Genomic DNA, 24,379 nt, shown 5'->3' with positions numbered 1-24,379 from the left:
AACCAGCTGAACCAGAGTGGGAGACCAGCTCAGAACAGCCTACCAGTTTAGTCTTTTTCCTCATCATGTTCACATCATGATCTAAAGCCAGCATCCCATGATCCATCTGATGTAACTCAACAAAAAACAAACAAGGTTTTTATTCACTAAAAATATTTATGGATCTACATATCACACCTCTGAGCTGTGGGAGAATGTGAAAGAATTGAGAAGAATGTGTAAAAATAGATGAATACAATCAAAGAGTTCCAGGATGTGTCTGTGTATGTGTGGACTATTCTTGGTGTCTGGTGTTTGATGGGAAGTTATTTAATGCCCGTCATTCAAACAAGTACAAATATATAATTTTGCTTACATTTTGTACTGAACTACACACAGAGGCAATGCAGTGGAGTCCAAAAGTCTGAATGAAAATGCTTCTATTTTGCACTTTCTAATATAATTAAAAAATGTATCCTCAGACCAGCTTGAGTGTGAAATGTTAAATTAAAAAAGGAACATGAGTTTCAGAATTGCTTAGTATTTATGTGTATGTTGCTCTTTTTCTTTAATGGCAGAATGCACTTATATTTTCCAAAGAGCATCTTGTGTGCTTCAGTGGAAGCAAGGAAATCTGACCTTTTGAGTTAACATAAAACTTCCTGTTTTAAATTCGATTTTCAATGTGGTCTCAGACTTGTAGACCTCACTGTATGTCTGACAACGTACGGCTATGAGAGTTTACAGAGTATGAAAAGTATGTCAAAACCGACTTACATAAATGTAAAGATTTTGTGGTGGGTTATGCGGTCAGTAGCTAGTGTCTACTGCGAATAAATACATGGAAATTAAATCACAGCCAGTCAGTGTGTGTGGAGTTAGTGTGTTCTCTTAAGCCGACAGTGTAATACACATTGTTGATAAGCAGTTGGACAGTGGCTTATATAACTACATCTGCTGAGGGGCTTTGAGTGGGAGATGCTGTGCAATATGGCGAACCTGTGGGCAAGCAAATAAACTGTATTTTTATCAGTAAGCATGCACAGGGAAACAAATACACATACAATTCTGTTAAATGTGTTATTGCACACTTCCAAACAAACAGGAAACTTTTCGACAGGACATTTTACTTTTTGTTTCAAATAAATAACTTTTAGAAACACATATAAAAATTTTTGAATATTTTCTCTGGATTTCTTTTTTTTATTATTATTATTCAGTTATGTAGGCTTGTATAGAATTCCTAACCATGGATTATTTCAGATAAATAATATGTGCGTGAAATTTCTGAATATCTCAAAAGCAGATTTAAACATCAATATTTTGATAATATCATATAGATCTCATACAGATATACTGTATGGCTGTGGCTCAGGTGGTAGAGTGGGTCGGCTGCTAATCGCAGGGTTGGTGGTTCGAATCCCAGCCCACACGACTCCACGTGCCGAAGTGTCCTTGGGCAAGACACTGAACCCCAAGTTGCTCCCAATGGTAGGTTAGTGCCTTGCATGGCAGCTCTGCCACCATTGGTGTATAAATGTGTGTGTGAATGGGTAATTGGGACACAGTGTAAAGCGCTTTGGTAACCTCTGAGGTTAGGAAAAAAGCGCTATATAAGTGCAGACCATTTACCATTAGATAGTGTATATCTGTCTCTATTCATTTTTAATTTACGTAAAGTATATTATATTTCCTTTTAATTATTTTAAGCCAAAAATAGTACCAGTATTATAGTGAATGTTGTAACAGGTGTAGATACATTTACATTATGCCAGCATCAGGGCCTTGAATTTAATACGTGCATGAACCGGCAGCCAGTGGAGAGAGACAAAGAGTGGTGTAACATGTGCTCTCTTAGGTTCATTCTTAGGCCACACACACGCACGCACGCGCGCACACACAGGTTAGACGTTTAAACAACATGTGTTATAACACTACTCAGTCTCTACAAGTCATTTTATGTTGAGTTCAACATATTTCAAGATTTTTGCTTTTTCTTTTCTTCCTGGCAGTTCATTCAGAGAGCAAAATTTACACTTTAACTCAATTTGCATTTTAATCCCTATCATAGACATTATGTTTGACAGCCAGAAACAACTTAAAAGATTAATTCTACATAATTGTTGCAACTGTAATTCCATTCAACAAATCACTCATCATTACACTTCCAGCAGAAAACAAAACTGATTGTTTTCGCAGAGAAACGGCTGAATGCAATTTAATGAATTAGGCTGAACTGAATATATTTCTGTGAGGTTCTGAGAAAGAGAGAGAGAGAGAGAGAGAGAGAGAGAGAGAGAGAGAGAGAGAGAGAGAAATGGTAACAGCAGGAGAGTGATAAAAAAAGATTTAGAGCTGATGAGAAAAAAGAAGAAAAACAAATCAGGATGAGAGGGGAAGAGAGAGAGAGAGAGAAAGAGAGCGAGAGAGAGAGAGAGATCATGAGATCTAGCAAATGCTTTGGGCTGCATCTGTATCGGTGATGAGTCCAGACGCTCTAGATAGCTAGACAAGGGAATCACTCGACCACACACACACACACACACACACACACACACACACACACACACACACACACACACACACACACACACACACACACACACACACACACACACACACACACACACACACACACACACACACACACACACACACACACACACACACACACACACACACACACACACACACACACAAACACACACACAAACACAGATGGTTTCTCTCTGCACTAATGATGCAGAAAATGTAGAATAACCCCAAAGTGACTTTCAAACAAATCATCCCATTTACAATTTATGACTTTTTCTTCTCTCAGTTAAAAAAGCATTTCAGCAATGATAAATAACCTCCAAACACACACTGAGCATTACATAAATGTATACTAAGCATCATACACTCAAATAAACATTCTTCCATGGTTCTTTGGAGAACTCAGCAATCAATATGGTTCTTTGGAGTTTGAAAAAGTTCTTGATGTTACATTAAAGGTATCGTTCGAGAAAAAGTGAAGCCTCCTGGGTTTTTGAAGCACCAGTACATAGGGCAATTTCAAAGGAACCTTAGAACTTTGTTTTCTTAAAGTGGCATCAGGCAGGAAAACCTTTTTTTTTAGGAAACTTTATTTAAAAAGTGTTCACTGAATATCTTTTATCATGTAATATGAGTTTACTTTTTAAAAGACTAACTTACCAAAAATTCGAATGACAGTATCCCTTATAAATCATGCACAATATTTCAAGTGTTCTGAAGCCATGTGATAGTTCTTGCTATTATATGAGAATCTTCCACAGACTGTAGCTCTTAAAACTCATTCACATTTACGCATATCATCAAGACACATTATGCTAGATTTGTCGCAGTGTGTGTTTACATGCACACCAATACATAAAATACCAAAAATAGGCTTATTCAAAAAATCTGACAATGTAAGAAAACTGTCTTAAGATTTGAAATCATCAGTTATTCTCTATTTTTGACATCAAAACGTAAATAGGCATGCACACAACACTTGTGCACACTGGATAAGCCACAATGGGCAAAGGGTAATTGGGCAAAAATGGGCAAAAATCTACACTCACCCGGCACTTTATTAGAAATACTATGGTCCTATCGTGGTCTTCTGCTGTTGTAGCACATTCGCCAAAATGTTCGACATGTTGTGTATTCTAAGATGCTATTCTGCTTACTAAAATTGTACAGAGTGGTTATCTGTTAATCTGTTATCTGAGTTACCGTAGACGTTCTGTCAGCTCGAACCAGTCTGGCCATTCTCCGTTGAATGCTCTCATCAACAAGGTGTTTCTGTTCACAGAACTGTCGCTTACTGGATGTTTTTTGGTTTTGGCACCATTCTGAGTAAACACTAAAGACTGTTGCACATGAAAATCCCAGCAGATCAGCAGTTAGAGAAATACTCCAACCAGCTCATCTGACACCAACAATCATGCCAAGGTCGAAATCACTGAGATCACATTTGTCCCCATTCTGATGATTGATGTGAATATTAACTGAAGCTCCTGACCTGTATATGCATGATTTTATGCACTGCACTGCTGCTACATGATTTGCTGATTAGATAATCGCATGATTAAGTAGGTGTACTGGTGTTCTTAATAAACAGTGTTCAGTGAGTGAATGTGTCTGATCGCATTTTGCCTAAACCGTTAATGACCATACGTTGATCATGGAAAACCATTTAAGGCATTTACATGACCTTCCATGTTGTTGGATTATTAAATGTAATCGGTGTAAGACTGTGGATATAAATGCTCAATGATACCAAATGCCATTTGTCTATGTGTCTCAACATGCAGAAGTGCAATTTTTTGTGATTAATGACTTAAATTTCGGTGTTTTGGGGAATTTTTGAAAGAGCGGCGACAGGTTTGGAACAACATAATGATGAGTAAATAATTGTGTATTTTTCATATTTGGGTAATTTATTAACAATACGATCAGAACTTCTACCAGCCTAACCTCTCATGGGTCCATCAGACCACAAATCGAACCGCATACCATAACCTTGTGCTCTCTGCATGTTGCTCTTGGGCATTGGTCATGGAGGGGTGTAATCTTTAAGCTTATAATGAGGCAGGGATGATCATTGACACACCTGATCCCGATCTGCATTTCAGAGCCTAGAGTCAGCCAGATGGAACTTAATACTGACTGCTTTAATACTGACAGGGTGATCTAGGAAGACAGAATGGGGTTTATCTACATCTCAAAACATGCCAGCAGCTACATTTGAACAGATTTACACCTTTCAGCTTCAATAAGTGATTTATATCTTCACTGAGAGCCTCTTCCGACCAAATGGATTTGGGTAGACAGAAAATGTGAAAATTGTGTGATGTGGGATACTATATAAGTCCAGTCTCATGTCATGAGTCCTCATCATTTCCTCACATTCACGCCATCCCAGAAGTGTATGACTTTCTTTCTTCTGTTAAACACAAGCCAATTTTTTAAAGAATATTTCAGCTCTGTTGGTATTTTCAATGTAAGTGAATGGTGAAAGCACATAAAGGCAGCATAAAAGTAATCCATATGACTCCAGTGGTTACATCCATGTCTTCTGAAGTGATATGATAAGTGTGGGTGAGAAACAGATCAATATTTAAGTCCTTTTTTTTTACCAGCCCTCCAAAGCACTCTCTTCTCTCCTAAGGGTTGTTCTTCTTTTGTTTTTGGCAATTCACCATTTACTGGGAAGTGAGGATATTTATAATTAGAGTAACTTAAAGGAATATTCCGGGTTCAAAACAAGTTAAGCTCAACCGACAGCATTCCTGATTCCCCGTTACCCGCGGTCACCATGATAGGCGCCTAAAGTACAATCGAAAGTTGATTGGGCAGACATTAGAATGAGTCGTCGCCGCTGCGGAGGGCGCTCGATCGGCCCGAGGTTATCTAGAGTCTAGCAGGTTAGTATCAGGGAATCAGGGTTCGATTCCGGAGAGGGAGCCTGAGAAACGGCTACCACATCCAAGGAAGGCAGCAGGCGCACAAATTACCCACTCCCGACTCGGGGAGGTAGTGATGAAAATGCAGAAATGCATTTTGCAGCAGCCTCATCTTCTGTAAAGCTGCTTTGAAATGATGTGTGTTGTGAAAGGTGCTATACAAATAAAATTGACTTGACTTGACATTTGTGGCATAATGTTGATTACCAAAAAAATATATTTTGACTCGTCCCTCCTATTCTTTAAAAAAAGCAAAAATTTAGGTTACAGTGAGGCACTTACAATTGAAGTGAATGGGGCCAATTTTTGGAGGATTTAAAGGCAGAAATGTGAAGCTTATTAATTTATAAAAGCATTACATTCAATATTTTGTGAAACAATTTGGTATTTAAGCTGTAAAGTTATTTAAATTGTCGTTTTTACAGTCATTTGAAGGTTTTAGGGTTTGTCGCCATGGCAATGAAGTTGTAACATTTGTAAAACTATGTAAAACTTTACATAGAAAAAGTGTGATTTTAGTGATTATATCACACCAAAATCAGGTTTACACACATATTGTTTATGTCTTGTGGTTATACTTTTGAAAAAAGTATTTTAACGTTTACGGATTACATTCATCTCCATTGTAAGTAACTCACTGTAACCCTGAATTGATTTAACATTTTTAAAGAAAAGGAGGGGCAAGTCAAAATAATTTTTTGTGGTAATCAATATTATGCCACAAATGGTGTCGATTGAACTTAACTTGTACTAAACCTGGAATATTCCTTTAAAGTGCAGCTTTGATCTTTCTGTTTACAACAGTGTTGCTGATGGCAGTTTTAGCAGGTTAGTATCAGGTTGCGCAAAAACGATTAACAGCTTTCCTTTCCTACTTATGTAAAGGTAATTAAACAAGAAAAGATGAGAAATGGTGTGCCGACACATTTATAAAGTTGCCTTGATGTCTGACTGTAAGTAGATACCAAAGCATAACTAGCTTTATGGTTCACTGTTAGTTCAGTTAGCTCAGCACACAAAGTGCCTGTAAACAGAACATTATGTGTTGCCATTGCTAACTCACTGTAACGTGAACTTACAAATATAGTGTGATTACTAAAAGCCAAATGAGCCAAATCTGTCCAAAACTCTAAATGAACAACATGAGCTCTTTTAGTACCCACTGGTTTTTGCACATCTGTGTGAGTGACACAATCGCCATAAAGCGTAACAATAGTGACCTTGTTTATGGTGCAGGATAATTGGGATTTGGAGCCCAAGGATGAACTAAACACCCTCTGGTGGTAGACCGCATGCTAATGAACCCCTCAAAGCCAGAGAAAAATGCCAGGCCGAGGGGCTGAGATCACAGACTCATTCACGGTCATTGATTACATGAGCAGATCTTTAGTTTCAAAAGGCAAGAGTGATGTTTTAATGGCCAGTGAATTGCAACGACCTTAAAAATTTGTCAGCTTGTCGATATATTCACAATGATGCTACTGGTGATACAGAATTGAGCAACATTGCACATATAACAATGATTTAAATGTTTAATTTGGCCATTAGTTTTGTCTTCTATCTCCTTTATATCAAATTGTGAGTATGAGAGCGTAAAGAAATGTTCAGTTGCAAACATGGCATTAGTGTTGGTATGTTCATCTTCATGAATTAGTTCAAACAGCCGTTTAATCAGTCGGTCCAATGATTACATTTTGTCATTGATCAAAAATGTTTACAGAAGTCCCCACATGACATTTTATATGTATTGAAATGTTAAAACATGAGTAAGTAAATATCGATGTTTATAGTTTTATAATGTTATATTGGTGCATGTAAATAAAAATGATTGAATACCATGGTATTTTGAGTTTATTTAGTGAAAAATAGTAAGGAAAATATAACTTTATTATTTTTAACTTGATTATATATATATATATATATATATATATATATATATATATATATATATATAGAAAAAACTCTTTCGGACCAACAATAGATATTGAATATCATCAAAATGCTGAATATTAAATATATAATGTAGCTGTATCGTCCAAACATTATTAATTATTTAATGTAGGATTTATTGATGACATAGAGAACATTAAAGTCGCTTTGATGAAGCATTACAGTAAAACCAGAGTTGTATTTTATTCTATTAAATAAGTTTATACATTTTAAATATTCTATATTAAAGTACTTGTATTTAATTCACAATGATGTTTTAGTTTTTATTATGTATTAACAACAACACATGACTTATCCTTTTTCATGTAGTTTGTCTTTAATCTTATCGCTCTATTTAATAATTGACTGTTAACTCAAAATAACTCCCATCACAATCTGTGAGCTCGAGGAGTAGCATGTGTATCCCCTGAAGTAAGTCAGCTGTTAGCACACTTAGAGAAGTTGCTAAAGGGAATCAGAAAAGGAGCTTAAACCCGGTCAGTGCATTTCATGATACGTCAATCCATTCTCTTTGTAATTCACATGCAGCACATCACTATGACAACTGTTTGCTTGATTGAAAGCCGATAACTTCAGCTTTAATCTTGATTACTGTTGTTGATCTTCCTTGTATCCCAATGTTTTCTGACTTTCTTTGCTTGTACGTGGTATGTCCTTGGATTTGAGCAACACTTTCCTGCAAACAAGGTGAAAGAAAGACAGGCAGATGTGTACAAACACGTTTTGCTCCAAGGCATCTTGCCCAAAGTTGGATGGGACGAAATTGAGAGGAACGGCAATGATTTTCCCAGGACTCTCAGCGTGTTTTATGTTGTGTTTGTGCGTGTGTTCTCAAATGATGGGCACCTTGAAGTTTTTTTATTTGTATGTTATAAAAGAAGCAGCCTATCCAGGTGTATTGCATGCATTTCTGTTGTCAGATCCACATCATTGCAGGATCCTTTTACCTAAGGAAACAGACTTGTGTTTTGGTCTGCCTGAATTTCAATGAGTATGTCTGGGTATGAAACAAAGAGCCCAGATAAATTAACAGGCAGGAACAAAGTGGAGAACACAGATGGAGAGATAAAAGGAGAGACAGATGTACAGTACCTTCTAGAAACAGACTCGGTTGGTTGTGAGCACTGTTTGAAAACTCCAATTAAAGTAAATGCTAATCAGGATAGAGTGTGGCGGAATATGACTTTGTTACATGTGACATCATTGCATTACCTTCAATAGAAGTAAATAATTGTGTTACATTGTTACTTTTAATTAAAAGTAATACATTTGAAATATTAGCGTTTTTGCTTCCAGTACGGTAGTAGATAGTGTAAAAAAATAAATAAAATAAAAAATCTAAATTAGCTAAATAAATACAGTAAAAAGAATGGGCATCACTTTTTTGACAGAAATGTACCATAAATAATATAGTGTCAATGTTTCAGGCATTATGGGATGGTATTTTGGCGACTTTTATTTACACATTTAAAGCATTAAGAATAATTTACCATAAAAGTATATAGGTTTATTGAAATGTACACATTACAATAAGGTTACAGTTTTTAGCATGAGTTTCTATAACATTCTATAATTCAGTTAGTAAATGCATTGGGTATTATTAGCATTAATTAATCTTGTACATTTTATTAAAACACAATTGTCATTGTTAGGTCATAATACATTAACTAACGTTCAGCATATACTTTCTATTTTTAATAAAAAAATGTATGTATGAAATTAAAATTAACCAAGAGTATTAAGTGGTGTAAAAGTGGTTCATTGTTCACTGTTAATGAACCACTGTTACCTTTTAGTTGTTTCTTTTTTACACTAGAAACTTTTTAGACTTTTGACAATTGTTTGTTCCCCTGACATAGTTTGCATGCATTTAGTGTTCACATAACTCATGTTATTTGTAACTGTTACGCCACTCTTTGTCTCTCTCTTCGCTGGCTGCTGGTTGATGCACATGTTAAATTCAAGGCTTTGATGCTGGCATACAAAACAGTCACTGGGTCTGCTCCAGCATACCTAAAATCATACCACGTTGGTGGAATGACCTTCCCAACTCCATCCGTGAAACTGACTCACTCTCTGTCTTCAAAAAACTGCTAAAACACATCTTTTCCAAGAGCACTTAACCAGTCACTTAAAAAATTATAATAATAATAAAACAAAATTCTTGTTGCACTTAAATCTGCTTTGTATACTATTCTGATGATAGTGAAACTTTGTAATATGGCAGTTTTTGTACCACTGTCTCCCTAAGATGATTCGCTTATGTTTTCCTCTTTTGTAAGTCGCTTTGGATAAAAGCGTCTGCCAAATGAATAAATGTAAATGTTAATGTAAATGCATTACCCAAAACTAGAGGCATTGTTTGGTTCTTAACTTATTGAGTAAAGTAAAAAAAAAAAAACAAGTTTGAAGCACCACTATTAAACTTTGTATGACATAAATGTTGTAATTTAACCCAGGAACAGGTTGTAGCTCTTTGACGATTTTAAATTGACAGTCAGCATACCATAAGGAAAAGGAGTGTCTGAAAACAGTACTCAACCATAACAAGAAGCAAAAGCACAAACAACATGATTATTCTAAATTAAGCATGAATAGCTCTCTTTATAGTGCAGGACGTTATTCACACAAAACATTCGGGTGTCGAAATTCTGCTGAACGTAAACAAATACAAACAACAATAAGGCAAACGTCAGACAATAAGACCAAAACGATGCTTAAAATAACAATGGTTTATTAAGTTTCATTCTGATAATTGTCATTCATGATTCGTTTACATGTTTGTAGTCATTCTAAGGTAAACACGACTGGTACATTAAATGCTTTCGTCATCGCCCTCCACATCCTCGCCACCCAAAACTCTCACGCAAGCTTGAATATTCAAAACCAACAAATGTGTATCTAAATGAATATGAAAATGCCAAAATACATCCACACACATTCATACAATCCCCCGTAAAGTGCACACTCATGAGACACACATACAAGCACATTCACTCTTGACATTGTCTGCATGGGGGACTATGCAGAAGTACGAGGAATGCTTTATTCCATTACTGCATTGAAGCCACACCCAACCACAAGAACCACACCCTACTACCCCTCCTAGACCCACCCACCAATATAAACTACAACATCTTCACATAGTCCAATATTGACTCTCCTTATGGAGATGATGTACTTAATTCAACTAACAGCGTTGTTGGCAATGTATGAAATGCTTAAGGAATGTCCTTTTCCCTAGAGTGTAATTATGAATTGAAGCGACTCAATTTGCTGGCACATGAACAGATACAAACATAAAACAAACAAAATAATTTGGCATTTGCAAAGACGAAGGAAGATCCCTAAAGAAAGCAGACGAAAACTCACAAAGTTTCAAAAATGATCAAATGATCAATAAATAACTCAATAAATTAAGTATATAAAGTTACTTACTCAAAGAGCAGTTGTTAAATATTTGAGGTACAGTAAAAACTAATTCTGCACTGCAATTCCTTAATATAAAACAGTGAACTGCAGTTTGCCACTCTACCCCTCTTACAAAAAATTCCACTATGCCTCCTTTAGCCACAGACCAATCACTGAACGGTACCTTTCCGTGATAACACACATAATACAAGAAACAAAATAACGTAATATAATCTACACTTATAATTCGGCCTGTCTTAATTCCCTTTATTAGGTTGTAACACACAAGCTTGTGTGAGACACTGTAATGAAGACCAAACTATTTTGACCATCCAATATATACCGTACAAAAGTGATGGTCTGGCTTATACAATAATGTGCCTCTAGTTTCCAAGTTCAGGAATGGAACTAGGAAACTACATGTAAACTGTGTTATTAATACAGCTTACAGACACAACATCAGCCCAACAACTAGCAGAAGTAGCAGCTGTGCCTTTCTGTGATCGATTTATAAGTGTAACACCTGAACTTAGTGACTGACAAATTAGTTTTATTGATCTTTGAGGGATGTTTGTGATATCTCTCTGCAACACTATCAATGACTGACACCCGTTGCAGTCACAAAGGTATAGGGTGCAACATAAGACAGGATCAGACGCCTCCACCAATCTTTGAGTCACTTCACCAAGATCCATACGATGAGGACTGAGCACTTTGCAATGGTTGTCAAATCCATTTTGGTTCATATCGATCTCAGAGTATCCACCACAAAAGCTGTCCCGGTCTGGATGGGTTCTTTAACACAAGAGAGGGTGTAGCTGGAGGTAGGGAGACCTCACTGTCTTGCTGACCTTGTTTTCCTCCAGTATTTTTGAGGAGTTAGTGCAGACATACCATCACAAAGGCAAATTCTGAAATCAATGCTTTGACAAGCATGTTGTCCTTTTTCCTCAGTTCCATTTTAGTGTGTATCAAAATTGTGGAGACAAAGGCCACTGATTGGGTGTGGTAGGTCTACAATTAGCTCCTGTGTTAGGGCTCAACTACTGGTTAATCTGTTCTGATTGAATATTCTCCCGCACAAATTGAATGGAAGGCGATCGTTTTGGAGCGTTGGACCTGCTGGCGCAGAAATGTAAGTGAGGGAGACGGTTGCTAGGACACGAGGAGAGCAGCGAGGAGGAGCGTCGCCACAGTGATTAACAGTCGGTCTCCAGATGGACTGCTGCCACTCACGCTCTTCTCCAGTTTGGGGATCTCGGGGTTAAACTCATCTGAGAGATAGACAGTGAGACAGGAACAAAGGAAGGAAACAATGGAAAGAAAGCAAGAAAAACAAAGAAAAAAGAGAAAGAGCAAGAGAGAAAGAGGAAATAGGTAGGAAGACAAAAACAATGACAGGAGAAGAAGAAGAAGGGTAAAGGACATAAAAAAGGAAGAAAGGTAGGTAAGAAAGAAAAAAGGGAGAAAAGGGAGAAAGGAAATAAAAAGGAAGGGAAGGCAAGAAAGAAAGAAAGAAAGAAAGAAAGAAAGAAAACAGGTTACTAGCCATACAAATAATTTTATTTTATCTTACCCTTTTGAAAAGTGACATCAGACATTTGTTATGCTGGTGTACTGGTGTCCACACCACACTCCTGAACTAAACAGTTCTTAAGAGTTAGCACTTATCTCTTACTTCCTAAAACCGCTTCACCAGAAAGACCATGTCGGTGGACCAGCTTCACTTTCACTAACTATTGGCAAGAAATTACTGGGCAGAAAGAGAGAGGCAACACGTTTGGATCATGATGCAGGAATCAAACCTGCATCTCAATGTGTCTGGTGCATCTTCGGTAACTGCTAATCCAGCAAAAACTAAGAGAGAAAAAAAGCCTACAAAGACATCCAATTCTTGAAGATCCACCTACTAAATACTAGAAAATAACAAAAGAGATCAGGGAAAATAATGACTCCTCTTTTTCTCTTTGAGTAATGCTATCACCTTTGACAACTGTAAAGGTTCCTCGGTTTCCCCAACAGCCTTTTTGAAATATAAGAAGATAAAACACATCCATTCATTCTCCATATTATTACTGGCCCCAAAACTCAATATAAAATTCTGCAAAGGTTACTGATGATGAAAATAATCAGAAAAAGACAGGGACAGATAGGAGAGAGGGAGGGAGAGAGAGAGAGAGAGAGAGAGTGAGAAAGAAATCTTATCTATAAAATGTATACATAAGACTTTGAAGAGTAGTGACCAGAAACAAAAAAGCCAGAGAGAGAATGCGCAGCATTTAAAATCTGCAGTAGCCACATTGCATGTTCATAATGGATGTTCAGAACATAAGTACACATCCCAATGGACAAATCAGCACATTGTAGAACTGTCCAGAATGTGTTATTGTTGACTTAGGCAGGTAAAAATGGACTGGTTCTGCTCAGATCTTCCATGCTCGGTTAATTTGCTAAGTAGAATGCATTCCTTGATCAGCATCAATTGTTTGGCCTGGAACAATATTCCTGTTAACATAATACTAACTTTATCCCTACCCCTAACCCTTAAATAGATAGTTCACCCAAACATTTTAATTTTGTCAACATTTACTACCATAATATCATTCCAAACTCACATGACTTTTTTTTGCAACATGCCCTGATCCTATTCCCCTGTCTCTATCCCCAATAATTTCATCTCTTTCCACAGTACAGTATCTGTCAAATAAACAGACTGAATGTTGATATTAGCACAGAACCTCTTGCCCTCAGACCTGGCTTGAGGCTGCATTTAAAAGAGTAGTGATTATGCATTGCTATCTTTTTTTTTTTTTTTTTGACATTCATAACACTATTTTATCAAATCCTTTTGATGGAGGATAATCCATGAAACCCACTATATAATGTGTGTTATGCACACTCTTGAGTGGAATAGCTGTTATAGTGCAGTGTCAGCATAAATTATGGTATTTCTGATAGCAAATAAAAAAGCACCAAGCACCAAGAACGCTGCACTGTGCATTTGTATGATTTTTTCCGCTTCGTATAAAGGGGTGGTTGGCCAGTCAGCAATGTGTCTTTTTGAATGTTAGGTCATGTTAACATGGAGTTGACTACGCTTTAGGGTAGTGGTTCTCTCAACTGGGTTTTCTTCAGGAATCAGATTTTACATTGGACATCAAGTGTTCAAAAAATTGTTAAGCTTACAAAATAAAAATTAAATGTCTTTAATATCAAACAATGTTTACCATGAGCCACCCAATGGCATAATATATATATGTGTGTGTGTGTGTGTGTGTGTGTGTGTGTGTAATATCTAGATTATATCCAGATTATAAAATACATTATATTTACTATATTTAAATATTTAATATGATAAATATACTAATATTAAATGAATGAAATATTCATTTTTAAATTAATGAAAATCACATATAATAAGCTAATATTAATGAACAAAAATATTTATATTTAAATATATTGTTAATATAATTATTAAATCACATTGGCTGAATAGGAAAATTGATTCAATGGTTTCATGCATGTAGCAGCCAATAGTTTCATGCACAAATTGTAATTGTGGTCAGCACAGAACATGTTTATTCTCTGTAATTTGGCATGCTTCTACCAAGTGAGAGAGAAATTTTGTAGAGTTTGATTGGGCGCTCAGCCTTTGACAACAACAACAACAAAAAAATGTAATCCCTTTGAAATCCTCCCTTTAAAACTAGGAAAGTCTATTTATTTAGCTATCCTAACTATGCATGATTAAATTGTGATATTGCATTTTATTATTTATATATAGCATAGTTTTTTTTACCTGTTGTCTGTGATCAGAACAGACTTGCACCCCAGCAGTTGCTGCTTTAGATGTAGGAGGTTGGGGACAAATAAAGGGTCATTTTGTCATGCAATATCCATGAGACATAAATGGACACATGAACCAGTTTCCATATTAATGCTCAGTGCATAAACACACATACCATATACAGTACACACATATAGATGTCCTAATGCTAGAGTGCTTTTGAATGCCTAGGGCAGTATGAAATGCCAGCTTTTTAGTAGAAAGGGTATATGCTATTGAGCCAAGCTGTGAATCCAGTTCCCAGAATGCTGTGTGCCCAGATGAACTAATCTGTGGTACTGATGTGACTTTGTGTATTTGTTGTATGTTTGGGCATTTTAGATGCATCTAAATAACATTTATAAATAAAAGTATTTGTATGAATGAAAGCAAAAAATAGAGATAATTAATCTTTGTTCTTTGGTCACATTGAGAGCTTAGAGTGCAACAGTGGCCATTAACTTTTTCAGCCGTCTTGGTTTCAGAAGTATTTTTCCCATTCCTTTTTTTTTTAGTATTCTTATTTTCTTCATATTTTGTCTTTCTTATTTTGTTCCCTTTCCTCCAAAATATGGAATGCTCAATTCCCAATGTGCTCTAAGTCCACGTGGTAGCGTAGAGACTTGCCTCAATCCGGGTGGCTGAGGACGAGTGTCAGATGCCTCCACGTCTGAGACTGTCAATCTATGCATCTTATCACATGGCTTGTTGAGCGTGTTACCGCGGAGACGTAGCACGTGTGGAGGCCCATGCTATTCTCCGTGGCATCCACGCACAACTCACCATGTGCCCCAACGAGAGCAAGAACCATATATTTTAGCGACCAAGAGGAGGTTAACCCAACGTGACTCTACCCTCCTTAGCAACCGGGCCATTTTGGTTGCTTAGGAGATCTGGCTTGAGTTATTCAGCATGCCCTGGATTCGAACTCACAACTCCAGGGGTGGTAGTCAGCGTCAATACTCGCTGAGCTACCCAGCCCCCCCATTCATTTATTAAATTGGGTTTTAGAAAAATCTTTAAAAAAAGTGTTCTTAAGCCATGAACCAAACTAATCAGCTCCAAGGGAGACTACAACATTGCAAACTTTGATTTTAAATTCAGATTAAACGACAAAGAAACACAACTGTGTACTTAATGACTTTAATAAGGGAATGAACTACAATGAATCCCATGAAGTGCTGCAAATGATGCAATCAAATCATTAACAAATCGATTAACAACCTTTGAGCTTACAATACCTCACCATTTAAAGGTTTTAAATGGATTGTTAAAAATCTGTTTGTCAGTGGAGAAAGTCCTGGTTACTTTGGACCGCCATTCCCTGATGGAGGGAATTGTGTCAATGAAGTGACACTTGGGGTCACTCTTGGGAGCCCAGACACTTCTGATCTTTGATAAAAGGTCAATGGGAATTGGCGAGTGGTATTTGCATGCAACTCCCCCGAACATACAGGTATAAAAGAGCTGGCGTGCGAACCCCTCATTCAGGTTTTGTGCTGAGGAGCCGAGAGAGAAGGTCCCGGCCATTTCAGTGGGTAGTCCAGCGTTGTGGCAGGAGGGACACAACATCTAGTTCTCTCCATCAGGGAACGGAGGTTACGGAAGTAACCAGAACGTTCCCTATTTGAGTCGATGAAGTGACACTAGGGGTCCCTATACAAAACGCCATAACTAGCTGAACTGGGTGCTACTAGGACGACCTGCTCCTCATCCTCCCTGACCTTGCACAGGGTCTGTGCAAGTAGGCTCACTGAGGGAAATGCATATTTGCGTAGTCCAGAGGGCCAGCTCTGTGTCAGCGCATCTATACCGAGGGGTGCCTCAGTCAGGGCATACCAAAGCAGGCAGTGGGAGGATTCTGGGGAAGCGAACAGGTCTACCTTTGCCTGCCCGAATTGACTCAAAATCAGCTGGACCCCTTGAGGATGGAGTCTCACTGTAATCTGTCATGGCAGCGTGTCCGCTGCAGTGTTGAGGTCGCGCAGGATATGAGTGGCTCACAGCTACTTGAGGTGCTGCTGACTCCAGAGGAGGAGACGGTGGGAGAGTTGTGACATACAACGGGAGAGTAAACCGCTTTGAAGGTTGATATATGCCACCATTGCCGTGTTGTCTTTGTGAACCAACACATGCTTGCACTGGATCAATGGCCAGAACCTGCTCTAGGGGAACACCTGCCAGTAGAAATGTGAGGTTGGTCCAAGGGCTGAAAAAGTGGCGACAGACCAGCATGGTCACGCGATGTGTCCTGCGGCACCATGCCCATCTTGGGACTCGAGTCTGGAGCCAGTGCTGAAGCAGTCTCATATGCATTGACCCGAGCGGTGTGGCCACCGCTGAGGACGCGATATGCCCAGTTTGAAACAGTTTCAGTGGAACCGCTGTCTTCTGTCTGAACACCTTCGAACAGGTCAGCACAGACTGTGCACGCTCGTTTGTGAGGCGCGCCGTCACCGAGACTGAGTCCAACTCCAAGCCGAGAAAAGAGATGCTCTGAACCGGGAGGAGCTTGCTCTTTTCCCGTTGACCCGAAGCCCTAGCTGGGCACCAGGTCCCTGTGTGCACACAACACATCCCAAGAGTGAGCTAGGATTAGCCAGACATCGAGATAGATGAGGATACGAATGCCCACTTCCCTTAATGGGGCAAGGGCTGCCTCTTTGACCTTAGTGAAGATGCAAGGGAACAGGGACAGGCCGAAAAGGAGGACCTTGTACTGGTACGCCCGACCCTCGAATGCAAACAGCAGGAAAGGTCTGTGTCGAAGTGGAGCTGAGACATAGAAGTATGCGTCATTCAGGTCTACCGTATTGAACCAATCTTGATGTCGGACGCTCGCTAGAATGCGTTTTTGCGTCAGCATCTTGAACGGGAGTCTTTGTAAGGCCTGGTTCAGTAGTCACAGGTTCAAGATTGGCAACAACACACTGCCTTTCTTCGGTACAATGAAAAACCCTTTCTTCATCTCGGCCGGAGGGGCAGGCTCTATCGCACCCTTCCGTAGGAGGGTAGCGATTTCCAAGCACAAAAGGTGGAGACCGTGCTGTGACCAAGGTTGGTTGCCGAGTGCAGTTCCTGCATCAATCCTGGGCCGGAACTACCCTCGTGCAGTTCTTTTAGCACCTTGGCTTGGTGGACGTACAGGAGAGCCATGGTGTGCAGGGCAGAGGCAGCTTGTCCAGCGGTACCGTAAGCTTTGGCCGTCACACTGCAAAAAATGATTTTCTTGACAAGTATTTTTGTCTTCTTTTCCTGTCAAATTATCTAAACTTTCTTAAAACATGATTTATTTACTTGTCAAGCAAAATGGGATAAGATATTAAGTCTTGTTTTAAGATAAATCTGACTAAATTTAGTGAACTTTAGACTTTAGAACTTTAGAAAAAAAAATCTGCCAATGGGGTAAGCAAAATAAACTTAATTTATCTTAAAACAAGACTTAATATCTTATCCCATTTTGCTTGACAAGTAAATAAATCATGTTTTAAGAAAGTTTAGATAATTTGACAGGAAAACAAGACAAAAATACTTGTCTAGAAAATCTTTTTTTGTAGCGCAGGGACGACGTAAACCTACAGGTGCTAGACAGGAGCTTCGGGTGCCCGCACCAGGTGTCAGCGTCCAGACACGAAAGACCGAGATCGTGGCCGTCAGAAGGCAAGAGACACAAACGAAAAGGCATTTTTAAAAAGACGTGTCTATAAAAAGACGTTTATGTGCGTGCCGCTCTTTTAGAATATACTCTTTTAGAATATACTCTTTTAGGATTTATACTCTTTTAGAATATACTCTTTTAGGATTTATATTCTTTTAGAATATACTCTTTTAGTTGTTTTGCTGAAGCGCCCAGGGATGATCTCTGCAGTGCACCAGTGCAGAGGGGGGAGAAGATTCAGCTCAATTAATACCGACTGCTCGGCTCCGAAAAGAAAATCTGAATGAGCAGTTTGCACGCCAGCTCCTTTATACCTGTATGTTATGGGGAGTGGCATGCAAATACCACTCATCAATTCCCATTGGCCTTTTATCAAAGATCAGAGGTGTCTCTGGCTGCCAAGAGTGACCCCTAGTGCCACTTCATCGGCACAACGTCGAGTGAGTGACAGACGGGGAACACAAGTCATTTTTATTTCAGAAACCCAACTATGGCACTCTAGCTGGCTTAATGGTCATCCTTTCTTCAAGAGAACATCTCAGATGCTGATTATCCAGATTTAAATAGGAAATAACCATAGGGAAGTGTGAAAGCATACAAATCAAGCAAAACAGTTTAACACGGTAAGACTTGTAAATGTCTTGCAAAGTTGAGTATAAGTTTATAATGGCAATTATTCACTCACCAATGTCATGCAGTTTTGGTCTGACAGTGTAGTCAGGAGGGCTTGGGTTTGAGTCATCATCTGCATTAGAGACTGTAGCAAACAAAACACAACTTAAGTACATAATATACAGTGTCATTTAAGCCACCCCTAAAAAGTTTGAATTTCATTGCATTAAATAATACAATTTAAAATTAAAAAGTATCTTTAATCAAATAATGCTAGATATTTTCTCAGAACTAACTTCAGATTTCTGAGCCATTTTTACAATAGTTTTTTTATCCAACAGGTCCCAAATGGATGTATTAATAGTGTATGTATGAAGTGCCTCAAGTTCACACAGGTGGCCATCACATTAACTATGGACATGTTTCACTAAATATGATAACAAAAAAAGGATCCAAATGCTATTTTTACATAATCTTAAACAGTATATATTGGTATATAACAGTAAATTGTATAACAGTGTATAGTTTTATAATTCAACAAATGTAACACTCTTGTTTTATAATTGAACAAACTTATTTTGGAAATTAATTTAGAATAGTGTGCTTGTCCTATCTTTTGAAACAAAAAAATAATTGCCACTTAGTTCCAGGTTTTGTTATCTAATGACATTTTAAGTGTGACATAAGTGTTTTCACTGCAAGAATATTGTTTCAAATTTCACAAAATTAAAGTATTACTGTTCCTTATATATATACATATTTATTGCCTGTTTAGTTAGATATTCATTTCACTGGTTACAAATCTTTGAGATAATGAGGCATGCCAGCACAAAGCCACAACAACAAGCTCACATACTGTATAACTGGGAATTATTAGTGATTCATGCTGGGAGAGGGCTAAAGTTGTGTTCACAAGAGTTTTAATGGCAAATAAAGGGAGCGAGAGAGTGAAAAGAGGAATAAACAGAAAGAGGGAAGAGGATGACATGACCTCTCGACACATGGCTCTGATCAGTGGCCACAGAACATGTTAGCTCATTAACTTTTAAAAACAGTTTCCAGATACACATTCAAACATGTTCACATCTCAATAAAAAACAATCATGACCTCTTATTGTGGTTTGCATGTTTTTATGTGTGTGTGGTTGTGAAACTATATGAAGATGCTCACCTGTAGAACAGCAGACAAATACCCGCAGTCTTAAACAGCTGTGTCCATGGTGATGGATTGGTGTGGCTGCACAATAACACATGAGAGTACAAACATTAACCTACTGCCTCCTTCTGGACAGTGAGGTGTACTGCCACCCTTCTCTAAATCTACAGTATGGCTAATGTAAGTGCAGAATAGCATTACTACCATACAATTCTACAACTGTCACTAACCCTTAACATTTTGTGGGCTGCAGCTGCACCTTTAAGACTTCAATATGCAAATTATCTCTGTTATGACTGACTAACCTGTTCATATGTTAAATAAGTTACAACCTTGGCATGGTGATTTGCACTAAGAAAGAAAGGGTATATCTGAAGAGTGCATCTTTTGAAAATCAAGGAAAAGTTTTCCATGATATGGGCCCTTTAAGATATCTAAGGCTCCTTTTGAAGCACTAAATAAATAATGCTGATCCAAAAAAAGATATGGTAAATATATAAATCAATCCACTCCATAAACTAAACATATGGTCTGTAATTGATAAAACCTTGATCTCCCATGAGCTAAGGCATAGAAAAAGCTTTCTATACTTAGGTTGCAAAACCTACAGCAGGGCTCGATATTAAGCATGTGATATTGTCATGTGTTTGTCCTTTGGACAATTAAATTGGTCAATCACTTGTCCGAGTAAAAAAGTCAATGCATCTTCTTTTTTCCATACAATACAAGTGAATTGACACAGAATCTAACTTTCTCCCTAACATCTACTTTTGAGTTCCACAGAATAGAAAGTCATCAGGTTTAGAACAATTAAGGTTACCTTCATTTTTATTAACCCTTTACAATAAGGTTCCATTCATTAATATTTGATAATGCATTAGCTATCATGAGCTAAAAATGAACAATATTTTACAGCATTTATCAATCTTAGTTCATGTTAGTTACTAAAGAAAATACAATTGTTCATTGTTAGTTAATAGTGCATGATCTAATGCTAACATATACAACATTTTATTTTAATGTTGGAAAATGTATTAATATACTCATACTGTATGTTGGAATTATCATTAACAAAGATAATAAATTATATAAAAGTGGTGTTTATTGTTAGTTCATGTTAACTCATGTAGTTAACTAACATTATCAAATATAACCTTTTGTAAAGGGTTACCAAATTTTCACCTTTGGTTAAATAATCTCTTTGAGAGTCAATTCTCAACAGTTACGTTAAAAACGGCAGTTTAATACAAAGACAAAATGAATTGAAAATATTAATGTTCACTAAATCAGCTATGATGTATATTCAAAACAGATATGTATTTTAAAGATAGATAATGTTTCATTTTGTGCAGTTTATTAATATTATAGTTTTCATATATATTATAATGTATATCGTTATATACTTATTCAAATTGACTGATTCACATGGCAGAGAAAATAATGAGAGATGTAACGGTGCATAAGTCTGTTTTATGCATTTCTCTTCACTCTACAGATGGTTTTATTACACAAAGTGTTTTTGCAATTTCTGCCTTTATTAGCTATGAGGTAGCGCCACGATGTGAGGAGACAAAATTAGATCTCTACAACATTGCACACTTGCGATGAACACTGTTGATTATAAACAGGAGCAATAGTTGTATCGCATCGTTCGCTTACAGAGATGTGGTTAGGGCTGAAACGATTAATCGACATTATCGACAACAAAAAAATTGTCATCAAATATTTTCATGGTCGAATAGTCGTTTGATCTCATTTAACGTAACATGAGATCACAATAAGCTCTAATGATGACGTGTGAGAGCAGCACTGCAGCTCGCGCCTGACTGAGGAGAAGATCACAGTCCAGATGCACTCTAAACTTTCCAAACAGCTTCAGGTGATGTACATCACAAAGTACAAGGGAATTATGCAAAAATACTAAATAAGTAAATACAGTAGCACTCTTGTTGAGGAATAAGTGGAGTAGGAGCACTTTAAAGGAAACACCCCAGTGTTACATCTTAAATGCAGTTTTAATGCGTTATAGCTTTATTAAAGTTCCAATAATACGGAAGCAGGTAATATAATTAACTTCAAACTCCAACTCTGGCATTTCTCTGTGAGGTCAGCACATCTTCTATGAGTTGCGCGAATGTGCCGGATCTAAGGGGGAGAGATTGAAACTGCATCCGGCTGATACACACTTTGTCACGGGGACGCTCGTCCCTCGAGCCCGCACTTGCTAAAGCTAGATTATAACGTATTGGCTCGCGACTTATTGAATCATAATATATGTCACTGTGCATTTCTTATCATGAAGAAAATGGACAATACGCAGCTTTATTAATACGAGAGAGTTTGTGTTTTTGTGAGTTAAAGATGGATTGGAACAGTAAGGTGAGAGAGGGAAGTCTTTGCCCCATTATACACTGCAACATTATACGTTTAAATACGTAAAACTTGTTTTAAACGATTTTTTTAGCAGCTATACTGCAGAAGAATTTTTTTTTTTTTATCTGAGAATGTTCAATATAATATTAAAAATACAAATATTTAAAAATATCTAAAAATCCTTTAAAAAAAGATGCATTCACCTGAGAAGCAGCATGTAAGATAGAGAATTGATCTTGAATTGAAGTATATTGTGTATTTACTGCATTCACAATTGACGTATATACAAAATACAATTATATTTAAAATACATCCTCTTAAAGCAAGCCTAAATATCTTATATGTTGCTTCTCAATGAAATTGATCTTGTTTTAAGGATTTTTAGACAATTTTAAATGGAAAACAAGACAAAAACACTTGATAACAATATGATTTTTACAGTGAATTTCTTTACTGAATTAAAAAGTATTTTCCCCCCTTTAATTCAGTGAATGTCATTTAGAGGTATTTTTAAAAGATGATTTTTTTCCTCTATTGTTAGTAAGCATGTTTAATACAACCTTTTAAGCCAGGGCACAAGCTGAATAATCGGTTAAGAGCTAATGATTAATCGTTGCAATAATAGTCGAATAATCGGTAGATTAATCGATTATCAAAATAATCGTTAGTTGCAGCACAACTCACTTGCCCAATTAACAGATTTATACAAGTTTATATGCGCTTACCCACTGCACGCGCTCACAAGCTGCTGAAAGCTGCACGAGTGAAGGCAAGAGGGAGAGAGGGTGATGCGAAAGAGGGAATTCCTCGCATTTTGAAAGTGAAACATGCGGGAATGATTAAAATTGTGCTCAAGCCCCGCAATCACACGCTATTGAGCTAATATTCGTTATTGAGGTTTTAATCAGGCTACTTGTCCAGTCAGGCAAGTTCTCTTTAACTTGCCCGTTCAAAATTCCACTTGTCCCGGACAAGCGTTAATGTTGAGCCCTCTTCAGGCAACATTTTCATAGAAATATTTGAGAGTGATATCATTTCTCAAGGCTATTTGTTGTTGTATAATCACTAATAGCCTGCCAGATGTAGCCATTACAGATTGCACTAATAAAGCAAAATGAATAAGACAGATTAGGCGAGACATGCATCAGAAAATTATCATTAGCAATGCTCTATTAACACATTTTATAGCCTGCATTAAATATAAAGGCATTTTCAATTAAGAAGGGTGCTCTCTAATTGGTAGTGATTGACCCAAATGCCAGGAAGATTGAGGACCAGTGGCCCTCTGTAATGTCTGTATCCTGATAACAAGCTCCTTTGTCTGGCAAAGCTGTCACGATTTCACCTACAAGGCATATTTGAGAGCAAAAGGATTGCTTTGAGAGATGCATTTGTGCCTTTAGGGGTGTCTCTTATTCTTCAACACAAGTGATTTGGAAACATGAAGCCCAACTGTGATAAAATTTACAGCTAACCTTAAAACTACCATTTCATAACAACAAAACCCTTTATAAACCACAAATTCTCTTCACAAGTTTTTCCTTGTGTTAACTACATCTGTATTTGCTTAACTGTAACCCTGCTCACATTGGTGCCCATGCAGAAAGTTCTCGCTCCTACTTTATATTCTCTCAACAGGATCTCAAACAACTATTGAATCCAAAGGAAGGGCCATGATTGGCTCAGTTTCCACACTATGAAAGGGAACATCCTGCCAAGGAACAACTTCTGCTAACAACGCACCCTTGAAAAAAGCACTAAACCTCCATCTGCTCACCAGTATGTGCACCGGTAATAACCTCTTCTGTCTGGAGAGTCTAGGTAACGTATGCCTACAGCAAACTGGCAAAAAAAAAAAACTAATTACAGGAATATTCCAGACAGTACTTTTTCCCATTCTAGCATACTTCAAGCACACCTCTGTTTTCCGCATGAAAATAGTT

At 37.5% G+C, this 24,379-nt stretch overlaps 1 protein-coding gene across 1 annotated transcript in view; it reads right to left on the bottom strand.

Moving 5' to 3' along the window:
• Window positions 1-10,693: 10,693 nt before the first annotated feature.
• Window positions 10,694-24,379, bottom strand: part of LOC127650984 (ephrin-A3-like) — a 146,216-nt gene continuing 132,530 nt past the window's right edge. The window contains exons 3-5 of the mRNA XM_052136672.1: window positions 20,079-20,144; window positions 18,981-19,052; window positions 10,694-12,085 (exon numbers count right to left, since the gene is read on the bottom strand). Of these exons, the coding sequence (XP_051992632.1) occupies window positions 11,967-12,085; window positions 18,981-19,052; window positions 20,079-20,144 (257 nt within the window). The 3' untranslated portion in view covers window positions 10,694-11,966. The remainder of the gene's footprint in view (window positions 12,086-18,980; window positions 19,053-20,078; window positions 20,145-24,379) is intronic.

Source organism: Xyrauchen texanus, chromosome 10 (assembly GCF_025860055.1).
Source record: "Xyrauchen texanus isolate HMW12.3.18 chromosome 10, RBS_HiC_50CHRs, whole genome shotgun sequence".
Taxonomy (NCBI): Eukaryota; Metazoa; Chordata; class Actinopteri; order Cypriniformes; family Catostomidae; genus Xyrauchen; species Xyrauchen texanus.
This window is presented reverse-complemented; position numbering and strand designations above follow the sequence as displayed.